We start from the raw sequence: 27,140 nt of genomic DNA on the forward strand, positions 1-27,140 counted from the left end.
TAATTTCTGATTACTCGATATATTATTGAGCCAGCGCGCTACTGTTGCCGACGAGCCGAGCTGAGTCCAAAGGCTGTAGCATTATATTATAAAAAAGTATATACAACGTTAACTAGCGTTGCGGCGTTTCCGCAAAATTTACATAACGACTTTTGCCGTTTTTATTGCTTCGGGGCTCACAACATCAAATGTTTGTCAACGATGACGGCGGCGCATTTTCAAAAAAAAAAAGCAGAAACAATGCAAGCGAAGCAAGTTGACTGGGAGTTGGGGCATGTGCTTAAGCTTATGCATGATTAATACATAATTACAAAGGTAAACACATAAACCTCAAGTGGCTCATAGACAGCTAGACTGCAGTGTTGGGCATTTTAATGCGCGCTCTCTTGGCCATAACGTTTAGACCAACAGTCAGCTTTCCCACACACAGCACGTCCTGACACACACACGCACACACATCTATACTGTTATTAATATTTCGATTAGGTACCAGCGATTCGTAGAAGTCGTTGCCTGACTCGCATAACTAATCAGATACATATATATTTTGTAACTTATACACACTCTACACCTCGTTGAGTCTTTGGGCTGATTGATGATGACAAACTTGACTTCATCAAAAGCAAATCAAGCTAGAGACAAGCCACATTGAGATTCTTTGCCATTTTGTTTGCTGCTGATCAATAAAGTTCATTGATGTAAACAAAAGTGTCACAAGGCGTCAGATAATGTTGCTAATGTGTAACGTTAGTCAAACATAAAAAGAGACGAAAAGTCTTTTGTCTTCTCTTGTATAATAAAACTTAATTAATTTTATTGCAGCGCCTTGCGCTTCCTGGAACTAGTAAGTTGATACTCTAAGCATAATATTTGCTTTTATTTAGAGCAAGCTAAGGTATTTTAATATGGCAGAGAAAATTAATGAGTTCAACAATATGAAGACACAAAAATGTTAATTGCTAGAATTTGTGACTTACCAGATATCAGAATTTGGTTGCCTGCAAGAAAATAAGTTTTAATTATTTAAAATATTTTCATAAACACTTAAACTAAGAAATTAAATGAATTAAAAGAATTTAATAAATATAAATTAATTAAAATTTGTAAGAGTATAACTTTAAAATATTTAATATATTTGTAAAAATAATTTAAACAAATTAATAAATAAAATTGTAGTTAAAATTTGTTATACAAAAATTGCAAGCAATAATTTTATTTTATTTTTTGCATTGCGAATTCATATGAAATATATTTTTAATAATAATTTTAAAATAAATAAAAATTGTATTTATATTTTTAATATAAAAATTAAAAGTAATATTTATATATATATTTTTTTTGCATCAAAAGTCATTTAAAATATATTTGCAATAAATATTAAGCACATACAAATAATAGAAGGCTAAAAAATTAAATAATAATTAAAAAAAATTACAAATTAAAAAGTAATTTTTAATCAACTTTTATTTTAAGCATATTTTAAGCTTAGAAAAATTATTAAATAAGCAGCAAGTTTCAATTTCTAAGCTAAAAGTTGAAGCTAAATATTATTTTTAATTTTAGCAGCATAAATAGAAATAGTAAAAATATTCAAAAAATCTCAAAAATATAGCTATATATAAAATTAACACAAAAATGTGTGCGTTGCATTTAATAACTTTTTATTTTTAGAAACATTAAAAGCAGCATAAATTATTTTTTATTCAAATTGATTTGCGCTGACTCGATGTATTTTTTTTAATAGTTCCTACAGCACTTTGAACTTATTTATAAAGTTTATGTGCTGCAGTAAACATAAAAAAATGATGATTATGGCAGCGTTTAAACAAATTCTAGTGCAGCCAACAAAATTGCACTTAAAGAATTTGTAGATAATTTGCAAGTCGCCTAAGACCAAAGTAAGCGCCGTGATGATTATAAATGCGCTTGAGACTATGGGTATAAATGTTTTATGTGTGTGTGTGTAGTAAAGTGTGCTGCATTAAAGATATGAACACTTAAGTCAATTCATGGAGTTGACAAACTGCGCTGCGGCGCTTTGCACAAGCAAAATAGTGAATAGAACAATAGTCAAAAGGCATAAACATAAGTGCACATGTGTGTGTGTGTGTGTGTGTAGTAAAAGCTATTTAAATGTATGCAACTGCTTATCTGTAATTTTAGATCGACGTTGCAGCAACATCAATGGCCAGCCAGCTCATATAAGCAGCTAATGCCAACCACAACCTCAAGAGCGGCAGCAGGTGCACAGGAAACGCAGGACTGACAGCCCAAGACGTGCAACTCAACTGATAAGCCCAAACACACTGACTGACAACAGAATTATTAACGACGAACAAAAAGAACAACGCAGCATGTCGTCGTCATCATTGTCATTATCATTGGCATTTAACGCAGTCGTAGCCGGAAATGTGATTTTAGTTTTAGTTAGTCTGCAGCTTATCTGCGTGGCCAGCAGCAGTCGCAAGCTGCCGCAGCTGATGATGAGCAGCAGCGACTATGGCGCCAGCTTAAGCGCCTCAGCGGAGGATTTGGATCTGCTGGAGCCACAGCTGACCGAACGCTCCACGCTGAGCAACAGCAGCGAAGATGCCAAAAATTCGGCACAATCTCAATCAGTGATTGTCTCAAGTGGCGCTGCTGGCAGCTCGCTGCTCGAGGAATTCAATGGCGGCAAGCTAACGCCAGCTGAGACCAGCAACATGCTGCCCATTTTCCTCAGCGAGCCCGAGAGCGTCTTTGTCGTCAAGAATCGCCCGGCTGTGCTCAAGTGCAAAGCTTCGCATGCCCTGCAGCTGCACTTTAAGTGCTCGGGCAGTTCGCAACCGCCGCCATCGACGCATGACAAGCACGTGGATCCGCACACGGGCGTCCATATGGAGGAGGTCACTGCCACCATTCATCGCGATCTGGTCGATGAGTATTTCGGCAAAGGACCCTTCAAGTGCGAATGCCAGGCGTGGTCCTCGCGCGGCGTGGTCAAGAGTCAAGCGGCCACAGTGCACATTGCATGTAAGTATTTAAAGTGGTGGTTGTTACACTGAGAGAAAATACACATACAAATTACGAATGCAAAGATAGCTTACAAATTTGCTGCAATTATTTTGAATTTATTTTAAATTGTATAAATTGATTAATATTTTTTTATTATTATTTATTGATTTATTATTTTATGCATATGCCTATGTCAGCTGTTGAGCATTTTCATTCTAAATAATATATTTATATTATTTATTTGATTTTATTATTATAATTTATTTTGTTGAATATCATTGCATATTAATTATAGATTCAATATTATTTTTTATAAATGATTTTTTCTATTATAATTAATTTAAATTTTTAGGATTTATTTATTATTATTTATTCAAGTATTAAATTCAAAAATGATTTGAATCTTTTACATAACAATAACAATGTTCAAACAAATTATATTATTATTTATTTATTAGTTCAAGTCATTGCTTTATAAATTTATTAGCTTCGTTAGTTATTTCCATTTTATTTGTCAGGTTTAAAATTTTTTTTATTAAATTGATTTTATTCGTTTTAAATTCTGTATTTCATCTCTTAACAAAATATTTAAATAAATCATTTAATTTATTATTTTATTATATTTATTCATCACCGTTTCGGGAATCGATCTATAGACTTGAAAGCTCAGGAGCTTGCATATTTTCATTATAAAAATATTTATATATATATAAACTCATTATTATATTTTTAACAAATTTATTTTGATTATTTACTTTTGTTTTATGTTATGAATTTACAATTTACAAATTTTGCACTTTAAACATTTATTTATTATTTATTTAATTCACAAGTATTTTTTTATTTAATTTATTTTCATATGCTGAGTTTAAGTTAGCTTTTGAATATTTTTCACTTTTTTAAATTCATTATTATATTTTGTATTAAATTTATTTGTATTTACTTTTGTTTTTTGTTATGAATTTGTAAGTTGATGTGCATTTATTTTCACTGTACTTGTTTTTGACATGCACTAACGCGTTTTACTGCTCCCTTTGCTCACCCCCTCCGCGTAGACATTCGCAAGTCGTTTGGACAGTCGCCGACATCGCTGCGCCTCGAGCTGGGCAGCCGTGCGGAACTGCACTGCGAACCGCCCGGCGGCTTTCCGGAGCCCAAGCTCAGCTGGCATAAAAACAACGCGGTCATAACGCCCGAGCCGAACAGCGAACCGGGCATCATGGTGGCCGGCAGCAGTTTAACCTTTCGCCAGGTGGCGCTGCAGCATATGGCCAACTACAGCTGCAGTGCTGAGAATATCGCAGGCAAGCGCATCTCCGACTCTGCAGTGCTCATTGTCTATGGTCAGTCCAACGAATTTACTCACTCCCAACTCAAATGCTAACCCGCTCTATCTCTCTATCTCTCTCTTTCGTTTCGACCACACAGTAAATGGCGGCTGGAGCGCTTGGAGTCCGTGGCGTGAGTGCAAATGCAGTGGGAAACCGAGTCAGGGCCGCAAACGTACGCGCATCTGCAACAATCCGATGCCGTTGAATGGTGGCGCCCAATGCGCTGGCCCACAAATACAAAAGTCTGCCGATTGCGCCGCTTGTCCAGGTATGTGTGCGATTCCTTTGGTTAACCGCAAATTTGTGGGCGTTGCCGCCGCCCACAATTTCGGCTGCTCGGTTAGAGGCAACTTTAAAATGTAACCGTAATTGAAGTGCTCCAGCAACAACAAAATTGTCAATTTAAATGGCAGCAGCAGCAGCAGCAGCCCCTGCAGTGCCACCTGCGCCCAGCACCCACCACCAACCATTTGCCACATGCCCTTGCCCTTGCCCCAGCCCCACACCACACCCACATTTGCCAACGACGCACATTTTTCACACCAGGCAAACGAGCCACAGGAGCTCTCGCTCTCCTCTCTCTCTCTATAACAGCAAACAGATTTCACAGCGTCCACAACACAAAGCCCAACCAACAACAACAGCAACAGCAACATGAGCGACAGCAACGCAAAAGTTCAAGGGGCGTTCCAAAAAAAGAAACAAGCACAAAGTAACGTTAGTTTTTGAAAATATAGAGCGCATAGCTAAATACACTACTGAGTTAATAAACTAAACAAAATATTGATGCGGCTTAAGCTTGTCTAGGCGTTTAAAATGAGGAAGCAAAATTAGTTCCCCTAGTTATATTTACATGTCGCTGTACGAAAATTAAAATGACAAATGATGTGTTTGCTGTAGCTTTCAATTTGTTTGCTTAAGCGCATTTAAATTTTGATTAATGCAGCGCTTAAGCTTAATTTAAAAATATTCTTCTTGATATGAATATATTTAGTTGCTCAATACATAAACTAGAGTTCTCTTGGGGGCTTAAGCTTGTCTACAGTCTAAAGTGTGAAAGTTTTTTCAACTAGATCTTATTTTAAATTTCTGGCATAATTTCATATGACAAATGATTTGTTTGCTGTCTACCAATCTCATGTTAACTAATTCCATTTAAATTCTGTTTAATGCGCTTGTAGTTACTTTAATATATTGTTTTAGAATTATATATAGCTCTGAAAATATAGCAATAGGCTAGATTCTTTACTGAATCAATAAATAAATGAAAATATTAGCGAGACTTAAGCAAAGTCTAAAGTTGTTTTGAAGCTTGTAAAGTGTAGAAGTTTTTCTAGAATTTTTGTATATTTTTGGCTTGAGCTATTTTCAAATTTATATATAATTTTATCGCATTCTCATGTTTACTAAATCCATTTAAATTCAGATGATTAGATTTATATTTAGTTATAGAAATATAGAACTAGGTAAAGCGCTAGATTCTGTACTAGATTAATAAACTAGCAAAAAAATTAGCTTAAGCCCACTTAAGGATATTCAAACTCTAAAGCTTGTAAAGTGACAAAGTTTTGTTTATTGTGCCTTGAGGCTATTTTTAAATTTATATATAATTTAATATGTCAAATGATTTGTTTGTGTACTCAATCTAATTCTCAATACTAATTCCATTTAAATTCAGCTTAACGCTTAGATTTATATTTAGTTATGAGATATAGCTATAGCTATAGCTTTACTGAATTAATAAACTTACAAAAATATTAGCGGGGCTTAAGAATATTCAAAGTCTTAAGTTGTTAAGCTTGTAGAGTGCAGCTATTTTTAAATTTTTATTTAATTTCGTATGACAAATGATTGTTTGTGGATTTTCAATTTGATTTTGATTTATGCCACAGCTTGGCGCTTTATTTGAAAATATTGCTGCATTGATATATTGCTTTTGGACTTGTATTTAGCTCAAGTTGAGCAACTTTGGTTGGGTGTTAGTGTATACCTTATTTAGAGCTTGATAGCTTGCGGTATATAACATATAAATTTTTGAGTGAACGCTGAGTATTTCATTTTAAACACGCATTCAACTGCTGCCTTTTGAAACGACGACGACAGATATCTCCACATGTAGGAAGCTTGGACGGGATAGCATAGGCTATGGATGAGCCTGGGGGCGTCTGCTGGCGGCATACCAGGCGCAGTCGTTGACTAAATGGTGACAAAGGCATTGGAAGGGCGCGCAGAGATGATGTTTGGGGAGTGCTTATGGATTTGGTTTTGAGTCGAGAGGGGAGCGCAGCGCTCTTTTTGACAGACGCACGGGCGGCGGCATGTGTTTGAGACTCTTCACTTATATTCATGTAAATTTATTGTATTGCACATTGTATTGTACTGCACACACATAGAGATATATATATATATATATATAGCTGGAGAGCAACTCACAGCGTGCTATAGCAATGAGCAATTGTTGACAGACAAGCGCGGCAAATGGAGCGGCGGCATAGGAATATATTGAGTTGTGAGCTGGGGATACACTTCAAGTGCTTGGGTGGGGTGGGGGTGGTGGGTTTTTTTCTTCTATGAAAAGTGTGTCCTAAAATTAATTTTAAATTTCGCTTCGGTTTCGCTTTTTTTTCTTAACATTCTTCTCTTTCTCTTCTCGCTTTCTGCCTTCTGCCTTGGCAATCTACATCTTATGACTTTTCATCCCTATGGCCTAACTGCCACGCCTACTGGCCGTGCTAACCGTTGACAACGACGCGCCCTACAACAGAGGACACTCAAATTGTGAGCGTTGATGGATTTGACATTTCGTCGAGTAAGCGCAGTAAGTTTCCATTGAAAGCCCTCACAATATGCATCTCTTTCAACCCAATCCTCTAGAGCAAGGGGCAGCTGGAGTTCAATATGACATTGCTGTTAAAGTTGAATGTTTAACGAGCCGTTGCCTTAATTGTTAGTTAAGGGACGTCAGTTTTTGCACTGGGGGGACTGTGGCTGGGGGTTGCGCTTTACAATTCAATAAACAATTGTGTTAAACTGAGCCGAAGGCCATAACAGCAGCATCCGCTGCAGCTACAGCTCCAACTGCTACACGATTAACAATTCTGTTGCCAGCCCAAGCGCAGAGTTATTCATTGTTGGCCATAAAGCTGCTGTGAGGCTGTAACTGACTTAGTTTGGGTCTTTAGTTGAGTTTTTGGGAGATATCGAGTGACGTCATTGTTGAACTTAAAAATCACTTACCACGATTTACGCTGTCTCTGATTCATGCAACAGTCTGGCGTGCGACCCTTTGCAACACACACACACACACACACACACTTAGCCAAATGTGAGTTGGGGGCGCTGTCGTCTAAGTTGTTGACAGGGGTTGGTTTTTGGGCACAGGAAGTGGCAAATGCCGATATATGAGTTTGGCATAGGCATACATCTTAACAACAACAACAACAACAACAACAACAACATGCACGACTTGCGCTTTTTGTTGTGTTTAGTTTTCGGACTTGTCTCCCCCGCCTGCAAAACAATAGCCCAGCGCGCTGAGAGTGAAGAAAAACAAAAAATTGAATGCGAAAATAGAAAAGCATTAAAATGACAATCACTTTTACTCACTCACACACAACCAGAAAATTTCAAGTTGCAGACAGCGCAGGGGCGCACATTATGCTGGGAACAAACAATTTAGTGTGACTGCCGCCCCCAGAGGCAACGTCGGGGTCGCAGTGTGGGGCGTTGTTGAACTAGAGACTCATAAATTCACTCAGCATTGCATTTAGTTCAAAAGGTGCCATAATTGCGACGCATCTATTAGCTAAAGCAGTTGCTATAAAGCGTAATGTGAACACTCATAAATGTTCCCCAAAACCAAAAATGTTGCACAGCAAGAAAAGTTGTGGGAAAAAAAAACAAAGAAAATATTTGGCTTAACTTAAAAAATGTAATATTTCAACTTAATTTATGTGCACTCAAAATATCAAATGTTTTTTAATTAAATTAAAAGCATTTTTATATGGAAATTTAAATTAGTATTAAAGACATTAAATTGCCGCTGATTGGTTTGCTTTGAAATATTTGCTTTAAATCAATTTCAATTGCCTAAAATAGAAACTACAGTCTAGGAAGTCTTAGCTACAATTTTCATTCACTATAAACAACTCTATCTAATTAATAAATAAAAATATTCAATTGAAGCTAATATCCTTTTGATTTAAATGTTAAATATTCTAGTATAACTTCATATCAATTGAATCTGCAATAGAGCTAAAGTCCCAAGGACTTTCATACCTTATTCATATAAAATTGCCTTCGATTTGCTTTCCTAAAAATATTTGCTACTCACCAATTTAAGCAATTAGGCAATTTGAAATTCCAAGCCCATTTCGTCAGCGTTCTAAATATAAAAAATGTAATTAAATTAAAATCAATTAAAATGAAAGCTTAAAATATTATTAATATTGCAACTGTTTGAATCAAAAATAAGTTAGAACATTTAATATTTGAAGCTACTTTACTTGCAGTCTTATAAATTTAATGAAATTAAAATTAAATGCTTTTGATTTAAGTGCTCTAATTGAATTTAATCTGTTCTCGCATCAGAGTCAAGCTATAGCAGAGACACTCCTCATTCCCCATACATTCATTTTCGTACACAACTCTATCCAATAACGCGTATACGCCATGTACGCACATATCCGTTATTACCAACAGCGACACACGCACACACGCGCGTAACTGCGGGGCTGCTGCTGCTGCTATGATAAATGGCACTTGGGCATGTTGCTGTCGGGAATGTGTGCTAAATCATGTTAATATGACTTTTGATTTCTAAAACTGATTTCGCTTTGACTTTTTTGCAGTTGCACGTTGGTCGGCATGGAGCGAGTGGAGCAGCTGCTCGGCGGATTGCATACAAGTGCGTCGGCGAAAATGCCTGACGCACGCTCAAAACTTAAACACGGCCAATGCTGATGGCGGCGGCGGCGACAGCGATGAAGCCAGCGAGCTGCTTGCTGTGGGTGGCGCCGCAGCATTAAGCAGCAGCGATGTTGGAGCTAGCGGCGGCAGTGGCAGTGGCAGCAGCGGCAGCGATGCTGATGGCAAATCATTGTGCGCTGGCAAGGATATACAAACGGCTGAATGCCGTGGAGAGCAGTGTCAGATTGGCAAGGATGGTAAGTTGTGTGTTTATGACAACAACAGACAGACGGACGGACAGACGGACTGACTGGCTGGCAGCCAAACAACAGCAACAAAGTAGACAGTTAGACAACAATAACAATGCACACAACCAGAACCACACACACATACACACACACACACACATACACAAAGGACACAAGCACTCAGCACTGATTGTCACAATGGGAAATTAACCAAGTGCATTTTGTTTGTGCATATCCGAGACCCCAAAACTCCCCCCCCAATATAACAAAAACCCAACAGACACCCACGCAAAGTAGCAGCAGCAAAAAATACTAAAATAAATCAGGGGGCAGCCCATCGGCTGTTTGCAACCACCTTGCAAGCGACAAGAAAGGGTCGCAAATCAATCCCAATTCGAATAGCCTCAGCTTTAGCTTTGCTGTTGCCTCTGTGTGCTGCTGCTGCTGCTGGCTGTTGCCACATAATTAGGCATGTGGCAGCAGCAGTTGTTAGTGGGCTTTGCACGTATCATTGTTGCCGTTTGGACTTTTGATTTCGTTTCGATATAGATTGGGGTGTCTGCTTTTGGACCCAAATCAAGCGTAGTTCTCTCCTTTTTTCTAGCTGTGTGTCCTTTGGGATCAATTATGCGACTGTCACAGTGTGTAATTGAAAGGATCAGGACACAAGTGCCAATCGTGAGGACAATTTGTACATCATTTTGGCTCAGAAGGCTGTTGAAAACTTTTGTCGCCGCTGCTGCTGCTGCTGCGAATGAAGAGTGACACTTTGTTGGTTTTAGAGTTGAGCCGCAAGCTTATTGCTTCGCTTTTTATTACATTGCCTGGCAGCTACACTGAACAAAATTTGGCATAAATAGCACGAAGTCTGAAAAGAAACGACGTCAGATTCTGATTGGCTAATTTTTCTATTCCGTTTGAAAAAAAAGTTGTATAGGCGAATTGTTTGCAGTTTGTAAGAAAATGGAATAATCCAAAACGATCTCAGAATCTCTCGATTTTTCTTAATCTAAGTATGAAATGCTTGAATCCCAATTGGACTTAAAATTTGTTGTATAGGTGAAATTTTTCAGTTTAGCAGAAAATGGAATAAATCTTAACAATCTGAGTTCAATCCGTAACGAATTCAGAATCTCGATGGTTAGTCTCGGATTTTCTTATTCTAAGTATAAAATACTTGAGCTTTTCAATTTCGACTATTATTCAATTCCATTCCATTTGGAATAGGCGCACTTTGGGCTGAGTAAATTTAGCAGTTTGGAATATTTTAACGTAATTAGAATACTACTCAAGCTTATTCATTATCGTCTTATCCACTAGTCTACTGCTTATTAAGTAAGACAGCCCACCTAACGAATTATTTACAAGCAACTCATTTTAATACTGAAACAGGTGCCACGCTTGAAATGCTTGATTATTCGTACTTTTGTTTTTGTCCGTGTACTTGTGCCTTGGACTTATTATGTAGCCACTGTAAAAGTTCTTTATGCCTCAACCCAAGCGCTCTAATCTCTTAGCATGACAAATACGCTTTTGATGTCTCCAAAGTCTTAAAAAATCAGCATGCAAAATGCAAAAGAATACAAAAAAATTCTACAGGGGAGCAGTCTAGCTAACTTTTAGTTCTGCGGTTGGGGGACTCTCTGTTTCCGATGGCGCTGCAACGACGACGACGACGACGACTGTAGCTGATTTACAGCGAATATAATTGCTCATTTCATACATTGTATAATGCGTTGACTGTATGTGTATAATCATAATATATATGAAGAGCAATTCCTTGCGATTCCTTTTCTGCGGCAACCAGTCACCGCCAGTTGCGCCAGCAACAATGACGACAACAATCACAGCAACGGAAACAAGCAGCAGCAACAATGGCGCTGCTTAAGCGGACCCAGTGGCAAGGGTGGACCGTGCCGTACACACAACGGACAGCGGGGGGCGACTCCAAAAGGCGCACAATAATGCGAAATAGACAGCGGGGGGAGTGCTGAGCGTAGGATGAGCATACAAACATAAAACATTAAATACAGACATATAGAGCCAGAGCCAAGAGACAGACAGAGAGTGAGAGCAGCGCAGATACGGATACGCATGGCTGCTTTGGATTGATGGCAACTTTTTGCGGATTGCAGCAGCGAACTGAGTTTGGTTTTTGGTTTTGCTGGTCGCTCGCTGTGTGTCCCGTTCCTGGTTGACTCAACTTTAGTGTATGCCAATCTCCAATGTGTGGGCTGTGTGTGAAATTTTTGCATGGCATTTTTTTTCGGGGTTGCTGCGGATTTACGCAGCAACTTTTCTTTATTTGGTCTGTCTTTATTTTTAATACAAAAGACAAAGATTAAGATTGGCAGGCATGCCATGTGGGGGCGTAGGTTGGGGGGTGAAAATCTCTTGTCCGTCCGTGTATTAAAAACCAAAATCAGCACTTTTACTTAATATCTGCTTCTTTCTTCTTTCGTTTACACACACACACAGACTTCGATTGGACGTTGTACTTGGGCCTGGCCTTTATCACAGCCGTCTGCTTTGCTTTTGGCGCCGCGCTCATCTGCTGCGCCCGCCGCGGCATACGCGCCAATCCGCATTACAACATGGCTCGTTCAGGTAAGTTGCCACCCAGCACCACCCACTCAACTTGCTATTGATTCTGCTGCGTTTGGCGTTCGGTGTTCGGTGTTCGGTCTGCGGCTTTGGGGCAATTGAATTTGTGCTTATGCTTCCGCTTTTTACAGTTATGGATGCGGATTATATGCCCGGCGTTGTCGATAAGAAGGAGATGCGCATGCACATCGAGGCGGCCAATTTGGGCTACGATTATGTCAATCCCGGACATCGCTATTTGCCCGGCGACCATCTCGTTAGCCTCGCCAGCATGGGCGCCGGCTGTGGCGGCGTCGGCGTCGGCGTCACTGAACATCACTATGATGTACCTAATCTGGCGGCCAAGTAAGTAGAGATTACAGATTACAGCTGCAGCAAGCGCCAGCAATCAATTGAAGCTTTACAGCAGTGCATTACACTTGGAGAAAGTGTTAGTTAGATGCCAATTGAATTTAATGGCAAAGATTTTGTTCAATAGCAAGATTTTGACTAAAATCAATTGCAAAGTTTGTTTGCTCAGTACAAAATTAAAGAAATTCTAATTCAAAACTCAAATCTAGAGCGAATTTCAAAGCTTAGCTAATTTAATTTGAGTCAAAAAAAACTTGACATCAGTGTTTTTTAACAAATATTTAGAGCAATAAATAAAATTCGCATTCCCTAAATCTTAAGGAAATTTATTTATTGCTTGAATCTATCACGTTTTAAATTAAAGCGTAGAGGGAGTTTGAAAGCTTAGGTAATTTAATTTGAGTCAAATTATGTTCTAAGCTTCGTCTATTATCAACTACAACAAAAACAACTTAATAAAGTTCGCATTCCTTTAATCTTAAGGAAATTTATTTATTGCTTCACTATTTCACTTTTTATATTTTTTTTGTCGCCATTTTCACATTTAACTAATACAAGTTTACAATTCATTTTTAGCTACACCAATCCCATAGACGATCTAAGCGCTGATTATCTGTCTGAGACTGGCGGCTCCTCCACAGCGGATACATGTAAGCAACTTCGTTAAAATTCTTACGCTCATTTTACTAATTTAATATTGCTTTATAGCCAACTCCACATTTGATATGAATGGCAAGCTTTCGTTACTAAACGCCTCAAAAAGCACCAGCTATGAACTGCTCAGCAGCACTGGCGGTCAGCTGCGTCTTTATGGCGGCGAGCTGCTGCTGCTAGTGCCCGAAATGGCCATAGGCAAGCATCTGAAGAAGCACGTTTCACTGATGCTGCTGAGCGACGAGTGCAGTCGCATTGCCTGCGCCACCGATAGCTCCATTCTGTGCAGCAGTGTTGTGCACTGCGCGCCACGCAATTACGGATTTGTGAAGCCCGTGATATTGAAAATACCACACTGCTTGCTTGCGCCGGAGCAGTGGCATGTGCATATTTATCATGCGGATAGCGAGCACGATGATTTGAATGTGAGCTGGCGTCGCGCTGTCTCCGTGGGCGAGGAGACCATTAACACGCCCATGTTTGTGCAGCTGGAGGCGACGCATGTTTATGTCATGACGGAGCAGCTGGGACATTTTGCTGTTGTTGCCGAGCCGCGCATACAGCAGCCTGCCATTAAAATGAAACTGCTTGCGTTCAGTCAGCAAAGCAGCCCAAGCAGTGCACACTGCAGTTTACGCATTTATGTGGTGAAAGATTTTCCCAACAGTCGCGATATTTGCGCTAATGTCGAATGCAAATTGGGCGGCAGTTATTTGGGTGAAAGTCAAGTCTTTGCTTTTGTGTTAAATCAACGCAATCTGAACATAAGAGTAAGATGCACAGATGCGGATGCTGCGCCCTATGAACATGCCATACCCTATCAACATATATTGAGCAACAATTCCATTCTGCACTGCGAGTTCTCAGTGCGGCGGCATGAGCAGCACACGCTATGTGTGGACTTTGGTCAGGGCCCAGAGCTGGATTTCTATACATTCAGCATACCAGCGCAGCCGCTTGGCGGCTCAGCAGAGGAACTTGCCTCCACCACCAATACAACCATTAGCATCGATCGCCAGGGCAACTATGTTAACGAAAGCTGTGTACTCGACTTTGTGCAACTGCCACATGCCACCAAGCGCATGATTTGTGCTGCACTCGATCCGCCACGTGCCGACGAACGCGATTGGCGTCTACTCGCTAAAAAACTAAACGAAGATCGCTACATTGCTTACTTTGCCACCAAACCCTCGCCCACCGAGCAGATACTAAATCTTTGGGAATGTCGCGCCAATAATCATGCTAACGGTAATAGTTCCATTTCGCATGCCAACAGCATTATGGCGCTGCTGCTTACACTGAAAGAAATGGGCAGACAAGATGTGCTCGACATTATAGTCGAGACGATTGGACCGCTTTGGATCTAAGCAAAACTTGTTGTAAACATAAACATAAAACTCATGAGTTGCCTTTTATTTGAAAAATGTTTAAGCTGCGCATCGGAAAAACGAAACGAGTAATTAAAATATGAAAATCAAAGTTTAGTTCTAGTTTAGTCATAGTCATGATATTAGCTTGTAAACTAATTAGTTGTGTTCAACGAAAGAATTTGCTCAACTCAACGAACTGGGTGCCATGCATTTTTTGATACTATCGATATAAGTACGATAACGATAACGATTAGCGATAGGCGATATAACGTTAGTTTATTGTGGCTTAGCAAACTTATTTGACTGTAGTATTAAACACTAAACACTATTTAATTACAACTAAGTTTAATTATCACTAAGCCGTTGGTCAGAAAGTTTCTAGGCAAAGTGTTTACACCACTCCCCTCCCCTCCCCACAACTAAAGCGAACTGCAATACATATATCTCTATATATATATGTCTTCGATCAGTTTTGCAAACTGTTTGCCAAATCGTTGAGCTCTTTCAACTGACTCTAGTTATAACAACTAATTTACCATATATACACACACTTATATATTGATATATATATATATACGACGCATATAGTCTATGAACTTAGTTGGTAGTCAGATCCGAGTAGCTTGTTAGACATACTCAAGTGATAACCTTTGTATTTGTCTTTAGCATTTAAGTAACAACAGCAACTGTCGTTTAAATCGTTAATCAAACAAACATAGCTCAATAGCATACAAATCTAAAATTTAAATATTTAAAGGCCAACGAACACTAAAAGAACAAAATACAACAACTACCATACAAACTTTTGTAGTGAAAATGCATTCAATTTAGTCATAAATGCAAACAATAATTAACTGTAGTTGGAGTTTAACTGATTTTTTGTAAGCAGTTCCCGTTACTATTTTATTGTGACAAAAGCAAAAAAAAAAACAACAAAGCAAATGAATGAATTTTTTGAAATACTGTAGTTTTTATATATGATTTGGTATAAATGACAAAACAAACATGTAATTGAATAAAGACGTTACTTACTGTAAAACAAAAATAAACAATGAAAATCTTTTTAATCAACTATTTGATACTTACATTTTTACAGTCTTAACAGTTTTTTTTAATTAAATTAACTGCATTTCGTATTCTATGTCACACTAAGGCTTTATGTTAATTAAATTTAATTGTTTAATGATGCGAATGCCTTAAAAGTTTTAAGTCTTAGTCATTTTCTACTGCTTTAAATTTGCGTTAAACTGCTTAAGCGAACAATGCTGCCACTAAGAGTTGCCAGACTAATAGTTTTTTTTCACCACTGAACTGCTTTAGTGAACAGCTTGCGTGTTGACTGCTTTGGTTTCTGTGTTGCACTGCTCGCTTAACTGCTTGACTGCACTGGTTCCGCAACAGCACTGCTTTAGTGTTTACTGCTTTAGTTCACAGTGCACAAATAAATGAAACGACTTTTTGAATTGAAATTTGGTTTAAACTAACAAAACAACAAATATTGAAATAATTAATAATGACATTTGCTTATAAATTGTTGTGTCATATAGAAAAAGCTACTATACTCGTCATAATTATGCCAAATATAGATATAAGCAACAAAACTTATATTGATTATTTTCCTTGCCGCTAAGTAACTTAATTATTTGATTAGCTTGTGTGTTATTATTAGCAACAATTTGTGCGCTATTCAATTGCAATGCCACACATCGAATTGCCTGTTGCCACAGCCAATTGTCATTAATAAAACAAAATTAAGATACAATTATTAGTTTAAGCAATCAGCTGTTATAATAATAACAACAACAACAACAATAATAACAAGTAGCGCGTCTCATGCACACTTAAACATTTTAACAAGCTGCGCGGCAAACAATCCACAACAAATAACAAATCAATAATTTCATGCAATACAAAATGATTGCTGCTGTTGCTGGTTGCTGCTGCTGCTGTTGTCGAAGTTGCTGTTGAAGCTATTGGCGGCGCCTTTTATATTCGACAGCCAACGAACGTATAAATAAATTTAAACGATTTCTTTGGCTTTTTTTTTTTTTGTTGCAGCCTGCAACGCTGTGGCAAATAGAAATCTACAAAACGTTGCAATAAAAAGAGCGTGCAACGAATCGATGCCTGTCCACACAAGTTGTGCAAAAAATATAGCTACATATATATATAAGTATATATATATATGTGTGACTGTTAAGTTGGTCGATTATTGGGCCAACGATGGCGACTGCGACTGCTGCTGTCATCGTCAATTAGTTTTCTCACCGCAGACATAACAATATATTTTATGTATCGTTTGTATGTGTGTGTGATTGGATTTGGCGTATTCTCGCAGCCAAAGGTTTTTGCATTTTTCCGCAGAAAGGGCAGCAGCCGTTTCAATGTTTTCAAAAATTTCCTAATTGGGTTGAAATTCCAATCTAACAACGATTTGAAATCGCTTGACAATTTCTGCTGCTGTTTTTAGCCAAACAGGAACAGCAACAGAATTTTATTTTATATCTTGACAGGCAATAAAAATTGCCACTCAATGTTGCAAGGTGCAAGCTTTTGTGGCAAGCAGCAGTAGCAGCTTGTGTTATTTGCATTGCGCTTAAGCTTTGAGCGGAAGTGTCTGCTTCAGAGCAGCACTTGAAGTAATGAGTAAATACAGTTGCCACACAGAGGCGGGCGGCATGCCACACAGGCAATAACAATCAACACTCACACACACACACACACACACACATATACAGTCATGCACTGAGTTTCGTGTTCTATCGATTAGCCAACTATCAATCTCTGGGCATAATGCCAATGAACTATTGATGTCAGATGTGCGGCATTGGCCACAGCGTTGCACAGATTTTGCATGCCACAAATCGCATGCTGCTGCCTGCAACATGCCCCATGTAATTTTCGCAAACTTCATACAAAAAAAAAATGGAAACGTAAATCGAACCTTTTGATTAACAACAGTTGCAGCTGCTGCTGCTGCTGCTGCCATTTTGAATTTGTCTGCAACAGGCGGCGGCGTGAAACATGAATTATGCTGACCGAGAAAGAAGCTGCGGCCGCACAGACAGACAGACAGACGGACGTACGTACAGCGTTGATCGCGAGGCGTTGAAAGCGCTGGATAAGCCGCAGAACACAAAACAATACAAAATGCTGCAAAGCAAACAAAACAGCAACAACAACAACAACAACAATGCGCATGAAAGAGACAGCAATAACAACAACAGCAGCAGCAGCAGCAGCAGCAGCAAAAAAAAAAGTGGAAATGATAATGCGGCAGTGCAGCATGTTGCAGGTTTTCAGACTTTGGAGCCGACGCGCAGTTGTATTACGAATTTATCTACCTGAGCAGCAACCATCGTCAATCGTCCACAACGTCCAACCGAAAGATGTTGCTGCTGCTGCTGCTGTTGTTGTTGTTGTTGTTGTGGTCCCAAAGGAGCAGCAGCAGCAGCAGCAGCTACATAATGGCCACCGCACGTCAAATGCTGCTGTTGCCACTGCCACTGTGCTCCAGCGACCTACACTGCAACAGCAGCTACACTGAGCGAAAATGCAGGCAAGTCTATAAACAAAAATATTCAATAAATGCATTTAAGCAAATGACTTTTCGCACTAATCGAAGTTAAAAAAAATTACTGATTTAATTTATGCTAAAAATAAGCACTTGATAATTTTATTTGTATTGTAGACTTTTAGCATAAAATTATAGTTTATGCTCTTCTTGCTTAATTTTTGTTCCAAGTGCTGCTTGAATATATTCTTATATATTTAAATATTTAAAGAAATTAGAATTCGAAGACGAACAGGAAATGCTTGATATAAATAAATAAATATAAATTAAATATAAGAATAATTCTAATACGAATAAGAACTGTTGGTAATGCTTCAAAATAGCTTTGATATATTTTATAAAATATTAGAATAAATAACATTAGAATACAAACTGTGGGTAATGTTCGAAAATAGCTTTTAGATATTTCATAATATAAAAGAATAATTCGCATAGATATTTCATAATATAAAAAAATAATTCGCATTCGAATAAGAACTATTAGTAATGCTTGAAAATAGTTTTTAAATATATAATAAAATATAAGAGCTGTTGGAAAATAGTTTAATATGAACTAAGAGCTCGAATTAAGCTTGAATTTCCTATTTAATTGAATTTGAATTTTAATATTTCATATAATTAAATAAATAAATTTAAAATGTTGCATAAAGTTCGAAAGTCGATGTTCGAATAGTCTTACTAGAATTTTTTTGAAAGCGCATTTGAGTTTCTAACTTTGCAGCTTAGTGCAAAAATTTAATTTATATGCCCTTAGATGAGTTTAAATGCACATTGTGCTAACTGAAGTTCAACTGTTTTTTTCTGTGAGTGTAGCCAGTGGCAAAACGGGCAACAATGTTTTGCGGTTTTTCAGTGGAAACGTTGGTTGGAGTCCCAAGGTTTCTGCTGCTGCTTATCAATACATTTGATATCTGCGCCCTGGACGACGACGTACGAGGCATACAATTGCAGGTAGGGGTTGGGGGCGGCAGGGGCCCCTTGTTGGCCATTTGTTGGTATTGCTGGCCTGCCTTTAAAGATTGGCTGCGTTTGCGTAGGACTCACGTATGTACTTTGATGTGGATTGGACTGGCCATTGCTATTGTTGTTGTTGTTGTTGTTGTTGTTGTTGCTGTTGCTGCCTTGGCTGGCAGTTAACATTTCGAATGCCATACAAATCGAGCTAGCGGACATTGGGAAATGGCAATGCCTGTCGCCTGTCATTGAATGTTGCTTCTATCTTGTTGTTGCTGCTGCTGCTGTTGCTGCTGCTGTTGCTGCTGCTGCTGTGTTCTGTTCAATGTTTCAATTTCAATTCCTGTGAAATTCAGCAATAAGCTACAGTTGGCAAAAAACAATTGTTGTTGCTACACTTGGCGTATGCGTAATCTGCTAAGCAGCTTAACACAAACTGCTGCTTGCATTTCTTGCAGTGCATGCAACAATGCGCTTTTGTTGCTGTTGCTGCTGCTGCTGCAAGTCACGTTGCAACATGGCTGGCTGCCTATTGTTGCATTAGCATTGCGACCATAATCAAATTTTCAATTTCTTTAGCTTCTTTGCTTTGCCTTTTTGGCATTTGCATAATTCCTGTGCAAAAATCAATGCTCAAGTAGCCAGTCTAGAAATATTTTGCATTACTTTGAGCTTAACTTTCAACTTGCCACAATGTTGCAGCTTAGTTTTTTCATATTTGCTGCTGCTGCTGTTGTCGCTGTCATGCTGCGTATGCTATTTATTTATTTATGTATTTATTTCTAGTTTGTTGGCAGCCGCTTTAGTTTGCTCTCGCTTCTCTCATTTTAGTTGGCGCTGCGTTTGGCAGCTGCGTTCGCCTCGTCTGCCAAATGTCATGAGTTATGTTTGCCGCATTAGCGGCAGTTGCAAGGCAGGAAAAACTTTTAATGCCCGCGCACGCTTTGACTGTCCAACAACCAGCGAATCTCGAGCCTCTGACGTGCTGACTCTGTTGATGTCTTTTATTTGCCGTTTGGCGGCCATTTCTTCTGTACTGCGCCTGTGCGCACAAAATGTTTTCAGAGCGCGTACACACGTCTCTGTGTGCGTGTGTGTGTGTGTGTCGCCATGAGAGCACATTGCTATTGTTATTGTTGTTGTTGTTGTTGTTGCTACCACTGTCAGCATCAGTCAGCCATTGTGTGCCCCCACCACACGCACCCCCCCACAAAGCAGCAGCAGCAGCTGAACACGCACCCAGTAGTAAGCCAAACAGTTTATCTAAGGGTTACAAATTCAGATTGCTAAGGTATAAGAGCGTAGAAATTATTTCAGTTGCAAGTTAGAACGATTTTAGTTTGTTTGTTACATTAGCTGAAATTCTTTACTTTGATACTAATGCTGAAGTAAGTAAAAGATTTTAAAGTGCATTAAATTAAATTTTAGTTGCAATTTAAACAGATTTTAGTTTGGCAACTGCTGCAGTAAGTAGTTACCAGGCAGTTAGTAGCAGCATTATTTTAAATTTTAGTTGCAATTTAAATCTAGAGTTTGAGACAGATCTTAATACATTAGCTGAAACTCATTACTTTGTTAGTAATGCTAAAGTAAGGTAGTTAGAAGCACATTTTAAAGTGCATTAAATTAAATTTCAGTTGCAAGTTAAGTCTAGAGTTTGAGACAGATCTTAGTTTGGTTGAATACATTAGCTAAAAGTCCTAATTTTGATAGTAGTCCTGAAGTAGTTAGTAGCAGATTTTAAAGTGCATTAAATTAAATTGCTTTGCTGCATGCAATACTTGCTGCATTTAAGCTGAAAGAGTAAGCAACAAAATGCAACACTGATGATTTTTAATAACTTCAAAGTGTAAAACAAGCAAAAAGTAAATACAGCAAAGAAATATATATAAAAGTAAGTCTGTTATAGCAGCTTAGATTGCTTTAAAGGAATTTATGTGTACAGATTTTTACTCAAAAGTGTTTCACTAAAACATTTCATAATAAATATTTGGCCTATATACATAGCTACGCTCGATTTTGCGTAGCTTTGCTTATAAAAAGTTATTTGTACATAATTTTAAGTGCAATATGCAACTAAACATTGCAACAAATTGTGCAACTTTATGCAACAATTTAAAAAATAAATTAAATTTAAATAGTCTAACGCATATAATGAACTGAGAAGTTGTTTAATAGCTCCTACAGTCATTAAATAGTTGCATTTTAGATTGCATTAAATTCTAAATTTTAAATTAGTCAAGCTACAATTCTCAGCATATTAATCTTATTAACATTCAGTTACTTTTATAATATAAAAGCTGCTCTCCATTGACTCAACAAACGCCAATTCCAGTTTAGGCCTGCTTTTAGTTTTAGCTGGGATGGTGGCCATTGGCCATTGGCATTCGCATATTTGCAGTACGTAGCCCCATATGCGATATGCAATTGCAGATTGCGTTGATATACTCGTATATTGTGTTGTTGTTGTTGTTGTTGTTGTGATTTCCATTTCCATTTGCAATTCCTTTTGGGTTTGAGAGTCTCGTTTATGTCTCGTTTGTTTGCTGGAATTTATTTTGCCATTTTGCGCATGTTTTATTCATAACTTTGCAATATTTGGCATACAATGAATTCGTAGCAAGTTAAGTTTATGTAAATAACTGACTGAACAAACTGCCTACAACAGCAACAACAATAGCAATCCAATCAGCAACATAAAACACTGAACGTCAGCAACTTCAATTTTTTGCCTTTATATTTTACATTTTTTATGCGAATTTTCAATTTGATATAAATATTATGGCGGCCATTTTAAAACGCTGTCAACGCAAATGCAATTGCCATTTTAACGGAATCGATAAAATCCCAGAGCGCCAAAAGTTCGTTGAACTGAAAGTAGAAAAAAAAATGCGTTTGGGGGTGGGACTGGGGGTCTGGCCTTTTTTTTTTCAATTGACTCTTTTGCATTTCAAGTGCAGCACTCAGACGCAGCATAGAGCGTGCGTGGGAGTGAGAGAGCGAACGAGCGAGCTGCAACTAAATGTGAGAGCAAGAGCGAGAGCGTCTAATGCTCTTGAAATTTTCAAGTGTTAATTACTCGCAAACACACGCACCCACACACACACACACACACACACATACATATATAATATACTATATGGGTATATGGAACATTCATGGATATGCAGCCAGACCTGGACCCAGACGAGACCGACAACTGAACCGACCCCGAGCCTAATTGTTCAAGGTCACAGACATGCGCATTTCTTCGCCCAATGTATTCAAAATTAATTAAAAACAACTACAGGCGGCAACGAGAGCAACAACAACAACAACAACAACAGCAGCATCAACAACAACAACGAGGCACACTCAGTTACTAAACTTGCAGGCAACGTGCAAATTAGCTCAATGGTCGTTGCAATTGCTGCCTCAGAATCAGTTGTTGTTGCTGCTGTTGTTGCTGTTGCTGCAGCTGCTCTGCAGATTTCACTTTTAACATAATTGCGCGACGCCGCCGCCGTTGCCGCTGCCGCCGCCGTCAGCGCTGCCTGCCATTTAAGCAACGGCTTGGCTCGCAAGTGTCAGGTTGATGTAATTGCAGCCACAGCCTTTAAGGAAGACCCCACAGTTCACTGCAAGTGTCTGAGTGTGAGAGAGAGAGACAGCAACAGTTGCAGCCACTGCCCCCAAAACTAAAACTTAATTGCGCGGCAAGTTCGCTCTCTCTCTCTCTCACTTTTTTGCTTCGCATGTGTGCAAAACGCTTTGGTTTTGGTCAAGCGGCGCACTATGGAAAATTTTAACACATTTTTGCTACTTGCAACTGCATAACTTTTACTTTTTGTCAACTAGCAACAGCCGACGGCAAAAGACAAAAATTATTTAAGCTTAAGAAAAATAAATATTTAAGGTATAAAAATAATATCAAATATTTAAAATATATTAATATAAAAATTAAGCTTATTCTTTTTAACAAAATATTAATTGTTAATGTTTGGATAATTGCTAAATTATCCTAACATTTTTATGAGCTATTGAGAACTTCAAAATGTAGTGTATGAATTTTAATAACATCACTTTTAATGTTTTTTAATTATTATGTTATTTATTTAGTTATTTTTACTACAACGTTTCTGTTTTGTTTAATTTATTTTTTACCTTATTTAGTTTATTTTTATTAAAACGTATTTGCTTTTTTTTGTTTTCTATATTAAAGTCGTGACACGCTCACTCTTGTCAAATAAATAGCATTAAGACTAATTTTCAATTTATATTATGTACAAATATTTTTACTAAAATTGTAAATAAAAAATTTAAACTAATAGCTTACCGTACAGAAATATTTAGTTACCTTTTTGTGTTATTAATTTTGACTACAAATTGTGCTCATCTTACCCATAGTGCCAGCGTTTAGCTAAACATGTGTTAGTAATTAAACTGCCAAAGCTTTGGCATTGCAACTTGATTGAGCTTTCTATATAAGTAAGTGTCTGTGTATGTGTGTGTCTGTGTGTGTGTGTGTTTGCATAGCAATTGACCATTGCCTGGCTGCTGTAACTGAAACTGAAACTGAAACAGTGGCAAATATTTCAATTGCTTGGAACAACAACAACAACAACAACATGTGTATGTAATTACATTCGCACCTGCTGCACATACTAAAAAAAGCAGCTGCGTATGTGTGAGTGTGTGTGTGTGTGTGTGTGGACATTCCCGGATTAATGCAATTAGTCGGAATTTTTCGTTTCGTTTAGTTATCGCTTGACACTTGTAAAACGCAATGAATTTGTTCGCCTTTTAGCTTTCAGGCTTTACCTTTCGCCCAAGCCCCCCACACCCCACCCCCTTTGCCTGCTTGTTGGGTTAGCGTGTTGCCGCCGCCAAAATCTCAATGTTCATTCATATGACCGCGCTGCTCTTCAGCCCCACTCCCCCCCCTCCCCCAGCTCATGCGCCGCAAATGTTTATTCATTTTCATTTACATTGCAAATTGCTTTTCATTTTGCCCATGCGCTTGGGTTTTTTTTTAATCGCGTGCTAGTTGTTCTTGTAGTACTAACGCAACTTTTTGTTTAGTTCCTTGTTTTAAATACACTTGTGCATATTTTAACAGTTTTGCACCTTTGCATTTATAATTCCATCTTAACATTATTCGAGTTTGTACATTCAATGCCACAGCTGTAATAAAGTTTTGTATTTATTATTAAGTTGCGTTTTTTTAATACAAATTTTACGCTCTGATTCACAGTTTTAAAAAAGTCGATTTTTATCTTTAAAATTGAATTATAATTTTAATATTATTTTTAGCGTAGACACACCAACTCTAACTTGATGATAAGTATTTTAAAAATATAATAAAAAATGCATCTAAAGCTTGCACAAAAATTTTAACAACATTTGTTTTGTTTTTTTGCGATTTAAACATTTAATAAAAATAAATTTAGAAGTAATTATAAATTCCTCATTTACATTCCGACTACGCCCATCTATTTTACTGCTTTTTGAATATATTATTATAATAAATAAAAAATTATAATAAAAAAAAAATTTAGGGACATTTGTTTTGTGTCTTTTCCAACTTAAAAATTTAATAAAAATAATTTTAGAAGGAATTATGAACCCCTAATTTACATTACATACCCGTATATTTAAATTCTTTTTTGAATGTTTTAAATAACAAATAAATCAAAAGTTTGTAAAAACAAATTTTAGGGACATGTTTTATTTTTTTGAGATTTAAAAGTTTTATAAAAATAATTTTAGAATTCAATATGAGCCCCTAATTTACATTCCGACTACGCTCATGTACTTAAATGCCTGAATATATTATTGTATATAATAAATAAATCAAAAGTTTGTAAAAACATATTTTAGTTACTTTTGTTTTGTTTTTTTGCAATTTTAAAATTAATAAAAATAATTTTTGAATTAAATATGAGCCCTTAATTTACATTCCGACTACGCACATGTATTTAAAGCCTTTATATATAAATTTTTTTGAGCTATTTAAGCTTTAATTTAAATATTAAGCAGTTGCTAACTACGCCCATGTCATTATTATTTCATTATTATTTAAAGCTTAAGCTGCTGGCTCTTGCTTTGGCTACAAATTTGAACTGCTGTTTGTGCTTCAGTCTACGCTTTGTGGCAATAACTAAATAATAGCAAATGTACATTTCAGTTTGGTGATTATTTAACTGGCAAACTTCGGGGCAGCAGCCATAATTCATTTCCACAATCAATGCACTTGAATCAGCGAAATGCTTGAGAGCAAGCCAGGCTTACAGCAAGTTTTGCAGCGAGGCTCTCAAATAAATGTAAATACTTGAGATTTCATGGAATTGAAGTGTAGCGCAGCCAACAATAAACAAAAAAATTCCCGGTAAGGCGCACACGGACATGGACAGCGGACAACGGACAGAAGAAGAAGAAGCAGAAGAACAATGGGCGCATATATAAACAACAAGAGTGCGCTAAGTTCGCTGGGCGACCACTACAAAAAAAAAAGAAAAGCAAAGAGAGAGAGAGCAAGCAAGCGAGTGAAAGGGAGAGGGCAGCGCTGTCAAAATGTAAGGTCCTTGCCAAAGCATTTTAATCGATGCCAGCAACGTTTGCCACCTTCACTCGCTTTGCTATTAGTTACATTTTTGTTGTTGTTGTTGTTGTTGTAGCCGAAGCGCCGGCAGCGCTTTTTGGTTTCAGCTGTCACTGCGCACACGGGCGCAAGCACATTGACACCCTGTACGACGAGCTGCCCCCAGTCCCCAGCACTCCCCACATGTTGTTGCTTTTTTTCTGTTGTTGTTGCTACTTCCTTGCCCCACGGACTGCCATTCGCACGCGTACTTCACACATCGGTCGCTCCACAGCAGTCGCTGCCACATCAAATGTTGTCGGTGTCGCATGCTCGTCGTCGCTCTCATATTCCCCGATCATTTTTTCACACGCAAATATTCTTATGCTTATTCTTTTCTACACGCGCCGCAAGGACCAATCGCAATAATGGGGCGTGGTGACGACGGCGACGACGACGACAACACAACAAAAAACCGACGACGACCGAGAAGTGAACCCAGCGCCAGCTGCTGAGCTGACTGCCTGACTAACTTGTTGTTGTTGTCTCTCCACTTGATGTTGCTGTTTATGTTTCGTTTTTGCAACAGTAGCAGCAGCAGCAACCAGCAACCAGCAGCAGCTTTTTATCAAGCAGCCAACATAGTTTTTCCCTCCCTCTCTGCAGCCACCCGCCCCCCCCTTTGCGCTGCCAATACCACCGCCCCCCAAGGCATTTTGTTCTTGGCATCTTCGTCTGTCGTTTTTGTCTTCTTTTTTGGCAGCCATTTTCCGTTTGCATGGCTTTAGCTTTGCTATTGCTGCTGCTGCTGGTTGCTGCTGGTTGCTGTTGGTGCTGCTGCCTATCAGCAACATCATCCACTTCACTGGTTAGCGCGCTACCTCAATACAGCAGCAAATGCTGCAACTGAAGCGTAGCCCGCGTGCGAAAATCAATGCGTTGCGCATACGCCACGTGGGACGCAGCGACAGCAGCAGCTAACGGCAACGCCTTGGCATCGCAGCTCTAACGGCACAATGAGCTTAGCATTTGGTTAAGCTGTCCGCCCCGCTTCGAAATCTCGAAACTGTAAATGTGCTCAAAGTGAAACCAATGGCAACAATTCAACTACAAACAAAAAACTCATAAATACATTTACATAAACGCACACACACACACACACATATCGTCGTGCCACACACTTTAAAACAAATGCCCCATGTTTGGGTCTGCAAAGTTCACATGACACGACAAACAAAAGCGAAATTTAAAACGCACACAAAACTTTTACACACAATTCACAATAAGAATAAAATCGAAATAAAATAAGTACAAAGCAGCGTTAAACAAGCTAAAACCAGCAGCAGCAGCAACAAAGTGAGGGAGAACACAAAATTGTACTTGAATCCAAGCGATAATTGGGATAATCCGTGATGTCTTCTTTGTCAGACGCACAGTGGGCACAAAAAGCCAAAAATATGTTGCAAGAATTTAGAAATTTTTATTCAAAATTTAACTAACATCGAATTTTGGAACAAAGTGCAACCATGGACTATCAACAATTGTTTATTAAACATAAATTTAAACAGTTCGCATAATTTTTGAAATTTGGAA

At 38.1% G+C, this 27,140-nt stretch overlaps 1 protein-coding gene across 3 annotated transcripts; it reads left to right on the plus strand.

Annotated features, from left to right (window-relative positions):
- The first annotated feature begins 2,163 nt into the window (after positions 1 to 2,163).
- Positions 2,164 to 15,372, plus strand: LOC108597086 (netrin receptor unc-5). Of its 3 annotated transcripts, none has more exons than XM_017983439.1 (9): positions 2,164 to 3,012; positions 4,050 to 4,337; positions 4,423 to 4,593; positions 7,090 to 7,143; positions 9,176 to 9,490; positions 11,960 to 12,088; positions 12,217 to 12,430; positions 13,013 to 13,086; positions 13,145 to 15,372. In XM_017983439.1, the coding sequence occupies exons 1-9, from the start codon at positions 2,355 to 2,357 to the stop codon at positions 14,455 to 14,457; spliced, it is 3,216 nt and encodes a 1,071-aa protein (XP_017838928.1). In that variant the 5' UTR covers positions 2,164 to 2,354; the 3' UTR covers positions 14,458 to 15,372. The 3 variants fall into 3 exon arrangements, with proteins under 3 accessions (XP_017838928.1, XP_017838929.1, XP_017838930.1); XM_017983441.1 differs by lacking the exon at positions 2,164 to 3,012 and adding an exon at positions 3,941 to 3,959; XM_017983440.1 differs by lacking the exon at positions 7,090 to 7,143.
- The last annotated feature ends 11,768 nt before the right edge of the window (positions 15,373 to 27,140 follow it).

This window comes from Drosophila busckii, chromosome 2R (genome assembly GCF_011750605.1).
Source record: "Drosophila busckii strain San Diego stock center, stock number 13000-0081.31 chromosome 2R, ASM1175060v1, whole genome shotgun sequence".
Taxonomy (NCBI): Eukaryota; Metazoa; Arthropoda; class Insecta; order Diptera; family Drosophilidae; genus Drosophila; species Drosophila busckii.